General features: G+C 40.2%; 1 protein-coding gene across 1 annotated transcript; it reads right to left on the reverse strand.

The window, feature by feature from the left end:
* Positions 1-1059: 1059 nt before the first annotated feature.
* On the reverse strand, positions 1060-16565 carry GABA-B-R2 (gamma-aminobutyric acid type B receptor subunit 2). The gene is made up of 31 exons (XM_028316356.1): positions 16341-16565; positions 15488-15640; positions 13472-13575; positions 12809-12946; positions 12358-12525; positions 11884-12059; positions 11551-11725; positions 11224-11302; positions 11002-11156; positions 10656-10810; positions 10157-10303; positions 9645-9754; positions 8446-8576; positions 8246-8368; positions 8017-8127; positions 7711-7839; positions 7334-7429; positions 6960-7145; positions 6691-6808; positions 6339-6432; positions 6001-6181; positions 5660-5830; positions 5155-5356; positions 4624-4725; positions 4192-4299; positions 3484-3568; positions 3168-3223; positions 2934-3010; positions 2768-2848; positions 2382-2679; positions 1060-2300 (listed from the first exon to the last, which is right to left on the reverse strand). The coding sequence occupies exons 2-31, from the start codon at positions 15630-15632 to the stop codon at positions 2047-2049; spliced, it is 4155 nt and encodes a 1384-aa protein (XP_028172157.1). The 5' UTR covers positions 15633-15640; positions 16341-16565; the 3' UTR covers positions 1060-2046.
* Positions 16566-16713: the final 148 nt, after the last annotated feature.

A 16713-nucleotide genomic window follows, 5' to 3' on the forward strand; every position in this document is an offset into this window, starting at 1 on the left:
ACAATACTACAAACATCCCTATTGTTTGACATTTTTAAAGATAAAATGTTGCCAGTGACAATATTTCATCAGCCTTAGTAGTTTTATTAGTAACTAACTACTACTACTACTATTATAGTCACAGGTTGCCCACTTTGTGCAGCAAGAGTTGATGAGCCACAGTCTGTTATGGAAGTTGAGCCATCAAACACAAGCAAATATATTTCGTCTTTTTAGGGTTCCGTAGCCAAAATGGCAAAAACGGAACCCTTATAGTTTCGTCATGTCCGTCTGTCCGTCTGTCCGTCTGTCCGTCTGTCCGTCTGTCCGTCTGTCCGTCTGTCCGTCTGTCACAGCCGATTTACTCGGAAACTATAAGTACTACAGTGATGAAATTTGATGGGAATATGTGTTGTATGAACCGCTACAAAATTATGACACTAAATAGTAAAAAAAAGAATTGGGGGTGGGGCCCCCCATACATGTAACTGAGGGATGAAAATTTTTTTTCGATGTACATACCCGTGTGGGGTATCAATGGAAAGGTCTTTTAAAATGATATAAAGTTTTCTAAAAAACATTTTTCTTAAAGTGAACGGTTTTTGAGATATCAGCTCTCAAAGTCGTAAAAAGTATGTCCCCCCCCCTCTATTTTTATAACTACGGGGTATAAAATTCTAAAAAAAATAGAGGTGATGCATGCTAATTAACTCTTTCAACGATTTTTGGTTTGATCAAAGTATCTCTTATAGTTTTTGAGATAGGTTGATTAAACTGTCATAATAAGTTTATTATATTTGCTGCTACGGAACCCTTTGTGCGCGAGCCCGACTCGCACTTGGCCGGTTTTTCTTGTCTTATCGTTTTTTTATGGACTGTTGCTGAAGCGCGTAGGGCGCCACGCACGCAGTGTTGTTTATGTTTGTTGCGCTGACACTTACTTTACCTTGTAGGTGTTAAAATAAAACATTTTTTTTTTGTAATAAATTTATTAATATTAATTTAAAATCTTAATAATCTTAATTTCTATAAGTCTTTAAATTACGTGCAATTAGACATGAAATAAATACATTTTTCATAAGAGGTACCTTAACAAATTTTATTGGTATTGAATCGCATTAGGGTTTTGAATAATGTCCTTTTCTATAGAAGGATGTGATTTAAAAAATACATTGAACACATTAAAAACTAATGACTAGATTATTATCACATAAGTAGGTAAATAAAAGGACAGTATAGTTACCGTGCTTTAAAATGTAAAAAACATTACAGTTAGGTATTTTAAAATAAAGTAAGATCAACTTCGACTAAGTAGTTTAGTGATTATTATAACTCTCTAGTTAGCGTTTCATGCACTGCACTGATTAACTTTGTTGTTTTTTTTTTTCAATTAAAATTAGACGGATTAATTGACAGACAATTTTTTTTTAATAAATAGGCAATACCACAATGACAGTTGATAATTAATTTCGTTCCACTTCTTAGTTAAAAAGTGTTTCTGTTGTTGTGTTTGTACAATTTTTTAACATTCTGAAATTAATGTGCGTTTAGTTACATAAAACAAGTATTTTGTGCACTACCCACATTCGATGTATGAAAAAAGGTAGGAGGTATGTAATAAGTTACATAATTTACTTTTTACAATTACTATTAAAGACCCGTGAGCGAACTTGTCGTTGAATTATTTACTTAAATATACGTACATTTCTTTTACAAATTCATCTAAATATTACCTAATTCATAATGAATTTATTGAATTTACACATCAATACTAACAGTAATGGGACTAACTTTGAATTTATCGCATGATACATAGCAGTGGTAGATCTCGCAAAAAAAAAAACAGTTTAAGTAAATGCTACGACAACCTAATCTCGGTAAATTACAACAAATAATCAAACAATTATGTTGATTAGGCCACCTGGCTTTAGCTTGTACTTAGTGAGTGCACATTAAGTAAGTACTATGCAGGCACTACTCACTGTTGCATTTCATTACATCGCAGGTTTCACATTAGTAACAACAATCCTCAACAAAGTTCGTAATTGTCCTAAAATATTCACACTTTTACAAATACTCTACTATATCGCACTTTATCGAAATATTCGGACAACTGACACCATAAGTAAGATTGAGACCGTGTGGCTGACTTTTGTGCCTTTCAGTAAGTAGTTTGTGAAAGATGGGTAAAATTGCGCATTCAAACAGTTCAGACTCTGAACTCGCGGTATACATCTTACGCTGCTCCACAGACTCTTGGCGCTTAGAGTCTCCTCTGCTGTAAGTGGCGGACTTGCGTTCTTCGCGATTATTTGGAGAACCTGGGAACAAAGAATTTGTTACAAAATGCTGATTTAAACTTAAACTTACTTAAAAAAGTCATTAATGAACGATATCCATACCTGTTTTGTGTCTAGATGCTACATTTGGACTACTCTTATGATGATCCGGCCTGGGTTGATGTGATGCTTGCGTTAACCTAGGAGAGTCACCAACCCCTTTAGCCCTTTTCAAGGGCTCAGCTTCTTGCCTTAACCTCTTTGCAGGAGAATCTTGACTTTTTGTTACCCTGATAGTGTCAGGGTCTGGTTTATAAGAATCATTTTCCTGTGGAACTTCAGGAAGAGGCTTTCTTGGAATATCATCATGTCTTCGCGGTGTTTCTGTTTTTTCTATTCGTTCTTCTTGGTAAGGCCTTACCTAAAATTAAGAAAATATAAATAAGTTTACAGTAAAAGAAATTTTAACATTTAGAACAAAAATGTCGTATGACTATTAATTCACATACTTGAGCTGAAGATTGCCTTCTCTTGGCTTGACTTTGATGTGGTGGGGTGCTCACTGGCTGTGGGAATTCAGAACCTCGGCGCTGTAAAAATAAAACGACCAGTTTAAAAATAAAGTATTACAAAATACCTTAATTGCCCCAACCCCAACTATATTTTATCGCTTACTTTTGCTAAACGATCTGTCATTCTAAGGGTTTCTGCTTCTCGATAACCTTCAGGAGTGCCACCTCGTGTTGTACCAGCTGAAAGATAAATTATTTCAGTATTGCAGAAAAAGACCCATAAGTAAATAATAATGATAAATTTAGTTGCATATAATCTAGCTAGGCTATAGCAGATTTTTTCAAATGATAAATTAATATAGAAATTCTACTTAACTAGAAATTCCATGATACATACCATAATTTATTGAAGCATTAGAAGCTCTTCTTTCCATACTTCTTGTGTCAGATTCTCTGAAACAAAAAAATAATGTTAAATACACCATTCCTTTAAGCCCAAAATAAAATACAATTTGTAAGCAGATTTATGTTTTATGCCGGGTCTCCAGCGCGTGTTTTGCCCTACACAATCAACAAAAAACATGTCAACATTCAACAATTTTTGTAGGCAATTTTGTTGATTATGTAAGGAAAAACACGCTCTGGAGACAAAAAAATGGTACGTGTAAAATTATTTTAAAAGAAACTACTGAAAATTAGTTATTGAAATAAACCTGTGATGATGTGGAGAAGGTTGCTGTCGACTTTTTTCTGATACACTTCGTTGCATCGGAGAATGGTGGTGACTCGTAGTAACTGCTGTAAGTTGTTTAGGTAATGTTAGTATTCAGATTAATAACAATAATAAGATTTTTAATCGTTTAATGATATGGATGGTAGAAAGTATAATAATTTTCTGGCAACATTTGTGTGAATGAAATAGCGCTCTACAAATAGCACTATACCCATCTCTTTCTTTCACGTTAATTCAAAATCACAATGCAGATTTTTTTTCTCTTCTGATCTTCTCTTCAATCTCTTCGTTCTTCACTTCTTCACCAGCCAGTGCCAGAATGTCTAGAGTCCTAGACTATCTATAGCAGGCAAGACTTTTTTTATTCAAATCATTAGTGGCCAGCTAGCTAACGCTACATTTTATTGTCATTGTTTTTATTTTTATTAAATTAACGTTTATGCTTCGTTTATGATGATCAGTACCCTAATATGCTAAAGCTAGATTACAAGCCTCCCAAAAATACCTATGAGTACAAAACGTTACAGTTGTAGGTAATTTTAGAAATCGCCGTGTTAGAGCGAAGGGTTTTCGAAATAACAACCGTCACGTTTTGCTACTTGTCTAGGGGGGGCTGGGGACATAGGTAGATACTAGATACCTATATCCGAAGTCAAGTCCACACTATAATATTATTCTTAATGCTTACGTGGTGGAGTCTTCTGGCATGTATACTGGAAGGTATTCGTGTCCCAGAGGTCACTTTGCACCACAATGAAGTTTTCTTTCTTTTTCCGCTCTGAATCTTTTCTTTGGCCTGAAATGAAATCGATCAGTCAATACTGCCTTGTAAGGGAACGCCAGTCATTCAGCATAAATACCGACGAGGGTTGAAAAGTGAAAGAGTTATGAGTTTCAGTGAAGATTCTCTTAACTACCCTACATGAAAATTGTATCTTGATTTTAGCAGCAATCGAAAGTTTCTACTATCGAAGTTGTTTTTGTTGTTAACGATTTCGTTTGCATCATAAACATTCTTAGCCTATCGAGTCTATTCTTACCGTTGTCTTTTCTATTGCGAATTTTGTCAGCTCAAATAAACTATGGCTAGGTAATGTGGAATCTGTAAAATCAAACTTACATGATTTTCTCCTCTCTGACGAGGAATAGTCGTGATCAGTGTCCAGTATGTCTTCTGGCTCTACCTTCGGCTTCAATGGAGGAGGCGGATCTCTCTCTTGACCTGTAAGATAATAAGGTGTGAACAAACCTCGTCTTTCTAACACAAAATACCCTAAATCCTAAACCAATTACGTATTTGATAAGGCTGACAAATGGTGACTAAGTTTCTTCCGCCACTTCTTCTCAGCACCAGCCCATTATGTTGTCCCGATGTAGTAGGGCAAGCCATATTTGGGACGTGTATAAAGCGCCCTGAAAAGGACCTAAGTAATTAATAAAACCTTAAACTTAGATATTTTTAGGTTTCCTGTATTCCATCTGTACCCGTACTCTACTCTTAATGGCAAATAAAATGTTGAGTTTGAGACTAGTCTCTTTCTCGTAACCTCGTCTCACCACAGAGAAAAGAAACTGACTTGACATAATGGCCTTTATTGCCAAGATGGAGATGAATGAAACTTTTTATCTTGAATGGGATGACTAAACTCACCTATGACCTTCCTCTCCAAGCCAGGCGGAGGCTCGAGGTCGTCCTGGTCTACTGACACGTGCATCAGGTCAGTCAGCAAAGCCCCCTGACTGAGGCTGGACATCCTCCTGTGCCCTCGGGGTGCAGACTTATGATCCCTGGATGGAGTCGTCTTGGTTAAGGAATCTTGGGTCTTGACGGTCTTCTTTTGGAGTTCTGGAGTCTGGTAAATCACAGAATAACGTCATATCGCTTTCTTATCTGCTGCAATATTATCCCGCATGCATGCATAAGTGCGTTATAATCGCCTGATTGAAAAACCCACTCTTAAAATGTAAATAATACAAGTTAAGACAATAACACCATACGATACGCAGATAACCACCACAAAACCGAGAAGGGTATCCATTAAAAAGGAAAGGATCATCCTCTATCCTCTAGAGATGGCTTAAAGATGTGCTCTGGGTGGCTGGTCTGGCCTTTGTTACAAAATATACTTAAATCAACAGTTATGTTGGACAGTTACCTTGTTTACTTTAGGAGTTGCAGCTTTCGTGTACATTGGCTCTTGGATTTTGGCAGGCATCGATTTGGCAGTGGGGGTGTCGCTGGGTTTCAGGGCGGATATGGTTTTAGTTTCGGCCTTGATAGGCTCCGACATCTTGGTGGACATTTTGGACGTGGGTTCTACGTTATCCTGAAGGGTGAAGGTATTATTAGTGCGCATAATTTTGAATACATTGTGTGATTTGTGAGTTGTGAGCGACCCAATATGTGGTGCATTTTGGACATTAAAATTGCATTCTTATGTGATGTAAATTGTTTGAAAGGAATCTTCAAAAGCTAATTAAGTACCTCAGTTCTTACCACCTCAGCTGTCCACCCATAAGGCAGTTTTGCCAACTGATCCTTTTCAGGAACAGCTTTTGAAGCAGGTGGGCTGGTGTAGTCCAAGTGATTCTTGAAGGAAACGTTCTTGGTTTGCTCCTTCTTTGGCTCTTTGGGAGGTGGTTCCTTCAATGGTTCTGGAGGAGCTGAAGGCTTTGGCCTATGAAGATGAGAAGATACTTGAGAGTTAAGATGGTTATGTTTTAGCTCTTACCACCACTACTAACTAGCATTGCAAACTTTTCCTTAGATTGTTAAGAACTTGGTTCTTCTTTATGAAGAACTCGAAAGTTAGAAGTGATGATGAGTAGACTTACTTTTCAGCAGATTGTTGATTCTGTAGGTTGATGTATTCCGCTTCTGCTCCAGCTGAGGCACTGAGACTGCAGACTGACGTAATATCACTGGTTTCTGCAACATTGAATTGATAGCTTAGTTCCTTCTAACTACTTCTGAGGGCTTAGTGTGAGTTTACATCAAAGTTTAACGTCGTCACTAGCGAGCGCGTTGAAAAAATATATGAAGATTTTAGTTCTTGAAACTTTCCCGCTAGGGGCGCTGACGCTGTAAAATCCGTCATACAACATAATGCCACTTTTTTACGACACTACGCCCCCTGGTTAGTGGTGTGTGTATTAGTGGTAGTGAACAACATTCTGATTTAGTTACCTGGATGGCTAATGTTGTCTTTAGGCACTGGAAGCCTGGTCCTCTGTGTTGCAGGAGATCTAGAGTCCCGGGTTGAAGATTCTGAGCCTGCATCACTTCCAAGTTTGCTAAGCAGCATCTGCAAAATTCGAGTAATAACAGGTGGCTTTAACACAGGTGTATTATGTATAATCTGCTGTCTATTATGGGCATGATTACGTCTTTATCATTCTACGGTAGACATAGAGGTTCAAGATTTCTTGCAATAGAATACTAAACATGCAATTCACCTGTAGTTCATTTTCCTTCGCCTGCAGCGTGCGCCGATATCGATTGTTGTACTGCCTTAGTTCCTTCAACCTCCTCTCGAGCTCAGGACCTGGAGACCTGCACTCGTGAGTGGAGGCAGGTCGTAGAGTGGCTCTGATCCTGCTGGGCGCTGCTCCTGGTTGGCCGTTGCGGCGGAGTTCTAGGAGCTGGAAGAATGACGAAATGACCTTGTTTTAGAAGCAAATTATATTGTTTTGTTCAATTCTGAGTGGCATTTTTCTCATATAGACGAGGATAAATTCATAAGACACGAGGACAGAGATAGCTTACTGTATTTATACAGAGAAACTATTCCAATTGATATACAAGATGACAATAAGTTATTATACAATACCTTTGGCACAAACACCAAGCACAGTGTAGCCGTGGTGCAGAATATTATGAAGATGGCAATTAGGACGAACAGAGCGTCCTTGTGATCTGATAACACCTGAAAAGATAACAAATCTATATAAATAAAAATTAATTGATGTTCGTTAGTTTGACTAAAACTCGAGAACGGCTGGGCCGATTGAGCTGATTTTGGTTTTAAAATGTTTGTCGTAGTCCAGGGTAGGTCTAAACGGTGAACAAATACGCGCGCGATATTGTTTTTCTGTGACAGACAAAATTCCACGCGGGCGAAGCCGCGGGCGGAAAGCTAGTATAATATAAATTCTAAATAAGATCAAACCAAACATCCAATACCAGAAGACCGAAACATGAACTCACCAAGGCAATAGCCGCTCCCATGATGCACATGATCAGGACGTTGTAGACTGACAGTCCAATGTGCTTCGAGTCGTTGAGGGCTGGGATGGAGACGTGACGGGTTTCCCACGCCAGGAACGCTCCGAAAACCTGAAAACAATCATCAAATCAAGGAACAAAAGATCCTATCTGCTGTATTTGTGTCTCGTTAACTCCAGTAAGTACTTCTACAGTTGAAAAACGGAACATTTAGTGTAGGTATGATCGCGATTCAAAATCACTGAAGTGGTCCATCTTTATCGATGTGCACGAAGTCTTTCTACATACCAGCAAAAGACCCTTGTAAGCATAGATGATTCCGATGAAAATGGTCATCCTTTCTGACTGGCAGTACTCGTTTTCTTGGACTATGACGATATCTTCGCTTGAAGGATGTGGCTGCAATAGAACAAGGGATTAGATCTTCACCACCTTATCATAGGTATTTTTGAACACAACATAATCGCCTAAACAAAGAATATAATTCCTCGCATCATAACAGGACTTGGATACTCACATACGGCTCCATCTGCTTGGTTGCCCTGTAGAAAGGGTCTGAAATCTGCCACGTGGTCATGATGGCAAGGTCTATGGCCAGCAGAACACCCACCACCATGAACAGTTGATAATCCTTGATTACCTGTAAACAAACATGGCGTTACAAATGCTGATACGGAGAAGTCAATGCTGGTAGATACGGATGGTATTTAAAGTTACCTTTTTGTTCAATTTCACGTCCGTGAAGATGGAGTGGACGCGCCAAGTCTTTGAGAACATGGCTCCAAAAGCCAGGCTGAAACCAGCCATCAAAAGCCAGGCTCTGGCAGTACAGATGTATGGGAAAGCAGCTGTGAACACCAGGGTTCAATATAAAAGTAACGATCACCATTGTACGGTCAAATCAATTTGTGTATGATACATTTTGATAGTATTGTTACGCTTTTTTGTTTCAGTGTGCATGTAAAGGATACTTTTATATTTTTAGTTTTACAGTCAATTTAGAACATGCACTGGGATGTATTCCGCAAATCAAACAGCACTTACATTAAAACACAATACAATAGAAATTAATTTTTAAAATAAGCATTCAAATATCACTTTTAGAAGATGACCAAAATAAGATGCAAAGGAAATCGAAGAATTAATCAAGAAAGCAGAAGATAACATACCCACAAAGCGTTTCGAAGATGATCAAGCTATAAGAACATGAAATCGTCACATACCACCGAACCACAGAAGCTTCGCGACAGAAGCCAAAGGAAAAACGAAACCAAAACTTGGAAACATGCTGTCGACTCCTGTGACCTAGAAAACGACCTAGGTCTTTCTCAGAATAAGGAACTAGACTAAAGACAGGGGGTTTGAAGTTCCCAAAATTTGGTTGGAACCACATCGAGGGGGGAAGCTCAAGCCGGGGGTCAACAAGCTCTATTACCTCCGTGTGGCGTTTCCTGAGAAAGACCTAAGGATAATGAATTTGATGAGATCAAATGAAACAACGGCGTGATCGATGATGTGCTAGCGACATGCCGATTTGAGTGCGCCATTTTTAGAATTTCAATTTAGTTTTGTCAATTTTATTTTGTTGATCAATGATTTGTTTGCCTTGTCTTAACCGACACCTTTGTGAAGATGTAACAGTTGCCTAAATGTAGTGATAAATAAAACCAATAAGTCACCAATGTTTTTCCCATTATGCAACTGTTCCTTCTTACCTCAACACAATGGAAAGCTTAGAAGAACATAGGTACTTTGCGATTAACACAAGGCAGTTTCACAATTTGTTCAGTGAAAATCTAATGCGATGAGTATCATGAGTTACCTTCCATCCACAGACAGAGAGAACAGAAATATCAGTGACAATGCGGTAAGGAACACAACAGTCAACGCCACGGCTGGGCGTGGGCCGTACGTACCGATGCTGCTGAGGCTGGAATCCAGACCGAGGAATACCACGCTGAGGTACGTCAGCATGCAGCCCACGATGATCAGATTGTTCAGGTGAGGTGAAGACATTTTAATGTACCTGGAATGGAAAGAGAAGTTCAGTTAGTTATGACAATTAATGATTATGCAAACAGATATGATTATGACTTCAATCTTCTGCAACATTTGAATTAACTTGCTTGGTTATGGAACAATTTATTTTACCAAAAAGACAAATCTTCTGCTATATTACATTTCGCTTTGTTTATCGCTCGCTTTTTCCTTCAGCTTTCTCTTACTTTCAGGTGCAGGAGAATCACTATAATAATGTTTTGCATGGTCATTCATTTAATAACTGTTAGTATTTCCAAGTTTATTGTAGCTTTTCTTTTCATTATCCGTGAGTTAGGAGGAAACAAAACTATTACGAGCACTTGCCAGACTATCATCTTGAGCATTTAAGATAAGCTTTACTAGCTGATCAAAGATGCTAATGACATACCGCTGGTTCCTATAATGTATGTTCATCGCGAGGAAACCAGTCGCCAGAAGGATACCGAGGATGGAGCAGGAGACCAGCACGGAGTAGATGGTGATGTTCACCTGCGTGTGCTCGATCAGACGAAGGGTGCGGTCTTTGGGTGGATTCCTGAATATAAAAAACAAATTTTAGAATTAGAAACACGATAAGTATAGCTTTTTAGTATATCTTTGCTTAGTTTGGGACTAGAAGCGCAGTGTAAGATATTTATTTATTATTATTATATTATTATTATTATTTTTCTTCTGCCTCACATTATCCCGTATTCCCGTTACACGGGGTTGGCTTATCCGAATCATGGCCCGCCATTCATTTCTATTTCTGTTGACATGTTTTTCGTGGAGTCCGTTATTACAGACTAAGTAATCACTATACACTAAAATCAGAATCTTTTTTGCTGCTACTTCTTAAGCTTCTAACACCATAGAGTCGATCTGGATAAATCAAAATGGTTACTTACTTGCCCACCCATTTGAAGGGCTCCCCGCTAGTCAGGTCGAGGTGGTCTCTCTCAGCACAGTATTCCCCAACCTTGACTTCTCCCACTTGGTCTCCTTGGAACTGTTTCAGCAGTATAGACGCCTTGCGTTCGTTGTCGTAGAATCTGACTGGACCCTGGAGAAGATAATTGTGCGAGAGTGGATGAATTTTTAGTTTAAGGTTTCTTCTTCTTGTTGTTGTTGTGACGGCAACAAACCTACCCAGTATCAGCTCAAAACTCTGCAAGTGTGGCATTGCCAGTAGAATTAATCAAGTCTTCCTTCGTGAAGTTGTTTAGGTACTCGGCACGTTTAAGACAAACTTACCGTAACTCCTTCAAAGGTGACGTTGCTCAGAGCATCCAGGAACAGCTGCTCCCATTCTTTATCCCGATATCTAAAGTCCTGAACCGTTTTCTCTTTATATTTCAACTTCACTCGCTGTGCGACAGTTTGTATGGCTAATGCCATTGCCCAAATACCTGGAAAGAATAAAGGTTTTTAGATATTCGTCCATCTTCAAGAACTTAGTTCAACAATACAACATACCATCATAGGTGTAACCATGGAACCTAGAGTATTCTAGGCCTCGTCTTCTGTCATATTCCACTTGATAATCTTTAGCAGTCTGAAAAGAACACAACAAAAATTAAGTCTTACAAGCCTATCTCGATACGTTTCAGCGAATTGTACCTCTTCTCTAACACTTTACATCAGTAGTAAGATTTTTCAAAATTCTATGGTAGGGGTAATGAACTCCAGAATGGATGTAATAAGAAGAAGGTGTTGTATAGTCAGTCATATAGAAGGAAGGTCTGTTTAAGGTAATTAAACAACACTGAAGCCCTGGACCCAATATTCTAGTGATTAACTTACAATCCCTGAAACAGTCATCTCCCCAGTGGTCGATAGAGGCAGAAGGTCCGTCAGGATAGTAGTGTCGAGGGCGGTGGACAAGTCTCTCTTAGAGCACGGCGCTCGCCGCATCCACCATTTGCTGCTGTATGTACCCAGCAGGAGCCATGTGTAGGCTCGTCCGTACATTTCCAACCTGGAAGAAGATCGATTAATCATACATAATGGAATAGGTATAGAGAAGAGAGAATAGAAGGAATTTAACACACACTGGACTGGGGAACACCTTAGATACTTAGGTAACTAACTAAGTTAAAAGGGAACTAATCACTGAATCTGATGACCATTACTTACTTGTAAGCCTCACAAAAGATCCTCACAGCCCAGGTCTCGTTGAAATTCCCAAGAATGATCCTGACGTCTTTCTCCTTCAGTTTGGAGAGGGCAGTCCTCACTTCAGTCGCGAAGCTTTGAGTTTCTTCTATGAGAAATCCGTTTGAGTCCAGATCAGCTAGGAGACGGTTGTGTGCCTGTTGGAAAATGTCTTCATTAGGCTTCTGAGTATTATTGACTGAGGGTAGAGTCAACAATTCAAGACGCATATTAAGATTTATATTGAATAACTTTCACATTTAATTTTCTGTCTTTGGAAAATAGATAAAGTTAAAACATTAAACATAGAAAATGCATAGAAATAATCTACCTACATGGACTAAATATTTACAAATAAAAAATTATATATTTTCTGTCTGCCTTGGATTTTGAATCATTGTAACTGTTATTAAGACAAAATATTAAACTGGCGACTTGCTCAGCTGGAATACCTACCAGTGCGTATCTCGGCTCGTTCTGGTAGATAGTGCCCACCCTGGTCCAGTTGAAATGCTGCAGCAGCCTGATTCGAGGTAGATTGAATGCGTTCTCCGACGGCACGATCCGAAAGAAGTTTGGGAAAGCTTCCTTGGTGAACATTGGATGGGTATCTGCATACGACAACTGAAAAAAAAACCCGAATTCAATAGGCGTAAATAGTTATCAATTATCATCATCATTTCAGTCACAGGAAGTCCACTGCTGAACACAGACCTCCCCCAATGAAATTGATCCACATCGCCGGTTGGTAGCGGTCTGCATCCAGCGCCTTCCTGCTACCATGAGGTCATGGATGGACGTCCCACGTTGCGTTTTCCGCATAAATGTTCCTTTTTCCTCATTATGTACACAATTATATTCTATCTGAAAAAGATCCTAGACCTAGGTTTATCGTTTGTCAATTTACCTGTGTGAGGTGCCAGTGCTTGGAAGCCTTCGCGATGGGGTCGGTGACATGCGTGCACGCAGCGCCGAACAGCATCAGCTTGTGCGGGCCGCTGTGCATCATGTCGAAGAAGGATTTCACCCCCACTGCGGCGTTGCACTGCACAGAAAAAACAAAGAAGAGGTTTTACAAAAAGTTGAATCGACGCCTCCACTCGAATGGTATGCTGGCCAATACCACCCGGAATGTATGAAAATGTTGAAAACTAATCGTGCTCTATCACCGGGAGCATTTTTCAAAACGCAGCTGCAGTAGCACAAAAACGGTTGCGGCAGCACGATTGCCGCTACAGGTACTGTCGGAATAGCAGCTTAAAGCTTAATATCGCATCTTGCATTAGCACCATTATGGTACGGCTACTGAATCATTCACAATGAATCCTGCGGGGTCACTCTGAAAAACGTTAACCGAAGTTTCGAATGCCATCCCTCTCACGCAAAGCGAGATCCCAGCATGAGCGACAGTAACAGAAGACACGAAACTACGTAAACAGCGTTGCGGAGTAAGTAGCCTAAAGCTTTAACCACACCAACGCGTGCAGATCGCGTTGTGATCGCGTCGCGATGGCAGGCAACCTGCACGCGTTGGTGTGGTTGAAGCATTAAGTAGGTACTGGAGCGTTACCTCAGTGTCGTTCCACCACATGTGCAGGCGGTAGTTCCTCAGCACGGAGTCGTGCTCGTTGACGTGGTCCAGCGCCAGCTTCACGCTCGGCATCACCCCGCGACCTACGGCAGTGTTCACGGGAAATTGAGCACACATTCATAAGAAACATAACATTATCCTGCTTTCGCCTCCGAGATTTATTTTACCGTGTAGTAGTACCCCTGTACGACAAGCCAATCCGCACACAATATTCAGCGTAGTAGTAGTAAAAAACAAAAGAGCGGGCAACCCCACCCCTACCACGCTGTGGGCTCGGTGTCCGAGCGGTCCCATTACTTTGTGCGCACGCGCAACGACCGCACGCAGTATAAGAAAAATGCTTAAGTGACGTCACCAGGACGTTTTTACCGACATAAAACGTAATTATTTTAAGTTGTGCAGTGTAGTGACGAGAATTAGACCCAACACAAGGTTGGTTGTAACAACTATTTTGTGCAAGTGCTCGTACATTTTTATTATAAGCGTTGTGACACGACGCGTAACTTTGACCCATTTTTAGCTCCAAGTTAACGCGCGATGTTAACCAGTAGCCATTTTTTGCTCCGAGGTAATGCGAGATGTTACCCAGTAGCCATTCTTTTGCTCCGAGGTAATGCGAGATGTTACCCAGTAGCCATTTTTTGGCGAAAACAGGATAATTGAGATCGAACTTCACTTGGTAAGTTCGTTTGATCATATAAAAATAATGCAATAAGGAATGATGACAATATGACTCGATGACGATTATTGACGATACCGGGGTTACTACCCCGGGACTTGCGGGAATCAGGCGTAAGAATCATAATCATTGATTTGTTTGATTTTTTATGCCTACTGCGAGCGAGTTTCGGCAGATCGTTAAGAATAGGTGCACACCGTTGATTTTTAGTTGGCCGATAGTTGTGCCCGATTTTAAATTGTATGAAGAATCGGCCAAATCGAATCGGCGCGGTGTGCGCACTCCCATTCATGCCCATACTGATCAACTGCCCGACTAAACTATCGGCCGACGAAAAATCAACGGTGTGCGCCTACTCTAACGGTCGCACGAAGTACGAACATCTCTAAGCGAATAAGCGAGATTCCTCAACTTCTTGAATATTTCAAGGTTTTCAAGCCATACAATCAAGACTCTCAAGACGAAAATGTAGATAAAATTGTGGACGAAACACTGCAGAAGGCACACAAAATATTCGTCAGAGTAATAAATCATTCACACAGTTCAGTGCTGTCGTGGGAAATGCCTATCTGTCTACCGTCAAGACGAATTCAGTAAGATTAGCCCGCTTGGGCAAAACTTCATACAACATTCACATGTGCAACTTTAGTTGGGTACCTAATAAGTAGGTAGTTCGTGAAATATTCAACACGAATCATGATAATATACTCGTAGTATTGATCAAACCTCTAACAAACAAAAGCCAAACTTTATTTAATGGGTTGTACCGTGAACTTTGATCTACTGTCTGAACACATAAAATATTCTGCTTGACATGACAAGTCCTACCCCCATACCTAGTATTATATTATCTGTGCCCATACTTAGACGGTTCTCTACATAAAACTTATCCTTGAGAAACACTTATAATAATAACTATTGAAAATCTGATACTTTAATATGCTCCAATCAAGGAGTAGGTACGGCAAACTGTCCACAGAAGTTGTGGCTATAGACTACTACCTACTTATTTAGTAACCAACATAGCTCATAGAGCTGATAGCCGTTGGGCAGAAAAGTTCTCGAGTGGCGACTGGCGACTACGGGCCGGAAGACGTAGTGTGGGCAGGCCTCCCACTAGGTGGACCGACGATCTGTTGAGGGTCGCGGGAGCTAGGTGCCTGAATACGGGCAGCATAGGACCAGTCCACGTGGAAGTCCTTAGGGGAGACCTTTGTCCAACAGTGGACGTCATTTGGCTGAAACGAAAAGTAAACCTACTACTTAGCACTACTTAGGGTATGTAGCAAGTGTCAAAATTATCAATAGATAGATACCAGTGTTGGAGTTTTCCACGCCCTTCCCAAAAGGAAAGAAGCCGGCGATGTAGACGTCAGTCCTTCGGTTCAAGATGGCGTCCAGATTCGGCTTCTGGGGAGTCCCCTGCGTGATGCTGACGAGCGCCAGGATCAGGAGCAGCATGATGGTGGCTGGAATAAAGATGATGGATTATTTTCTTTTTGGTATTAAGAGGCTTGTATGATTCACAAGGGGGAAGTTTTTCGCGGTAAATTGCGGCAGCCATGGTTTTACTGTCACGCGTGTTGTGGCAGCGCGTCGTGACACCTGACGCGCTTTCATGATTATGGATGTTTTACAATGAACACGACGCGTTATGAGCTGTTTTATTGCTCGATGAGCGTTTTAATTTACGGTCTTTTCAAGTTTCAGTGTGTCATGATGCCCTATTCGCAACTTTTCCGTGACGAACATGTGTTCGTGGCGCTCTGGTAGTTCTGGTACCTTCAGCATCGGTGATGGGTGGGTAGTTTCAGTACCGATAGAAAACTAACGATGCCTACTAAACTCATTGGACGACTAAATACGGTAACTACAATTCTATCACCACCAGACCAATTTTTAAGCATAAGTAGTTAAGTAAACTAAGTAGCTACATTTTGGTTAAAAAAAAACACCTTTTCGTAAAAGAAGCAAGCGAAAAAAGGTCATCTATTTTTAATTGATCTATTTCCATCAATGTAGGTGGTTGTAGATGATCTACTTATCCTACCCCTCCATCCCTTCACCTTCCACATATTTTTAGCACAAAAAGTCTAATATTACATTATTCTAACATTTCTTCACTTAGATATTCGTGATTATGTGTCTTTTTAACACGTCTTCACTTACCCAGGTTATCGAGTCCGCGAACTATGCCTTTTGCTTCACACTGCACGTCCTACCAGTTCCACACACGCCAGTATCACATCCTAACGCCAGCCACCATATCCTACCACATCTCCTACCGTTAGAGTACGATCCTCAGCATGGCACGTCTGAAAATCCGGAACAGATCCCCATTTTCAGCTGAACACTGCTTCAACTATCTCAGGGCGATTTCAGAAGCACCTTTCACTAGTTTCATTCTGAAACTCACTCCTATGCTATGCACATTGAGGTTCAATTTCGTAAACGCTACAATTTTCCTGAAGATTTCGTTCTAGTTTACTAGGGCCCTAACAACGCAAACGCCCGTATTGTGAATTACGTTCTGGTTTGATAT

Source organism: Ostrinia furnacalis, unplaced genomic scaffold (genome assembly GCF_004193835.3).
Source record: "Ostrinia furnacalis isolate ACB-3 unplaced genomic scaffold, ASM419383v2 OfSCF5652, whole genome shotgun sequence".
Lineage (NCBI taxonomy): Eukaryota > Metazoa > Arthropoda > Insecta > Lepidoptera > Crambidae > Ostrinia > Ostrinia furnacalis.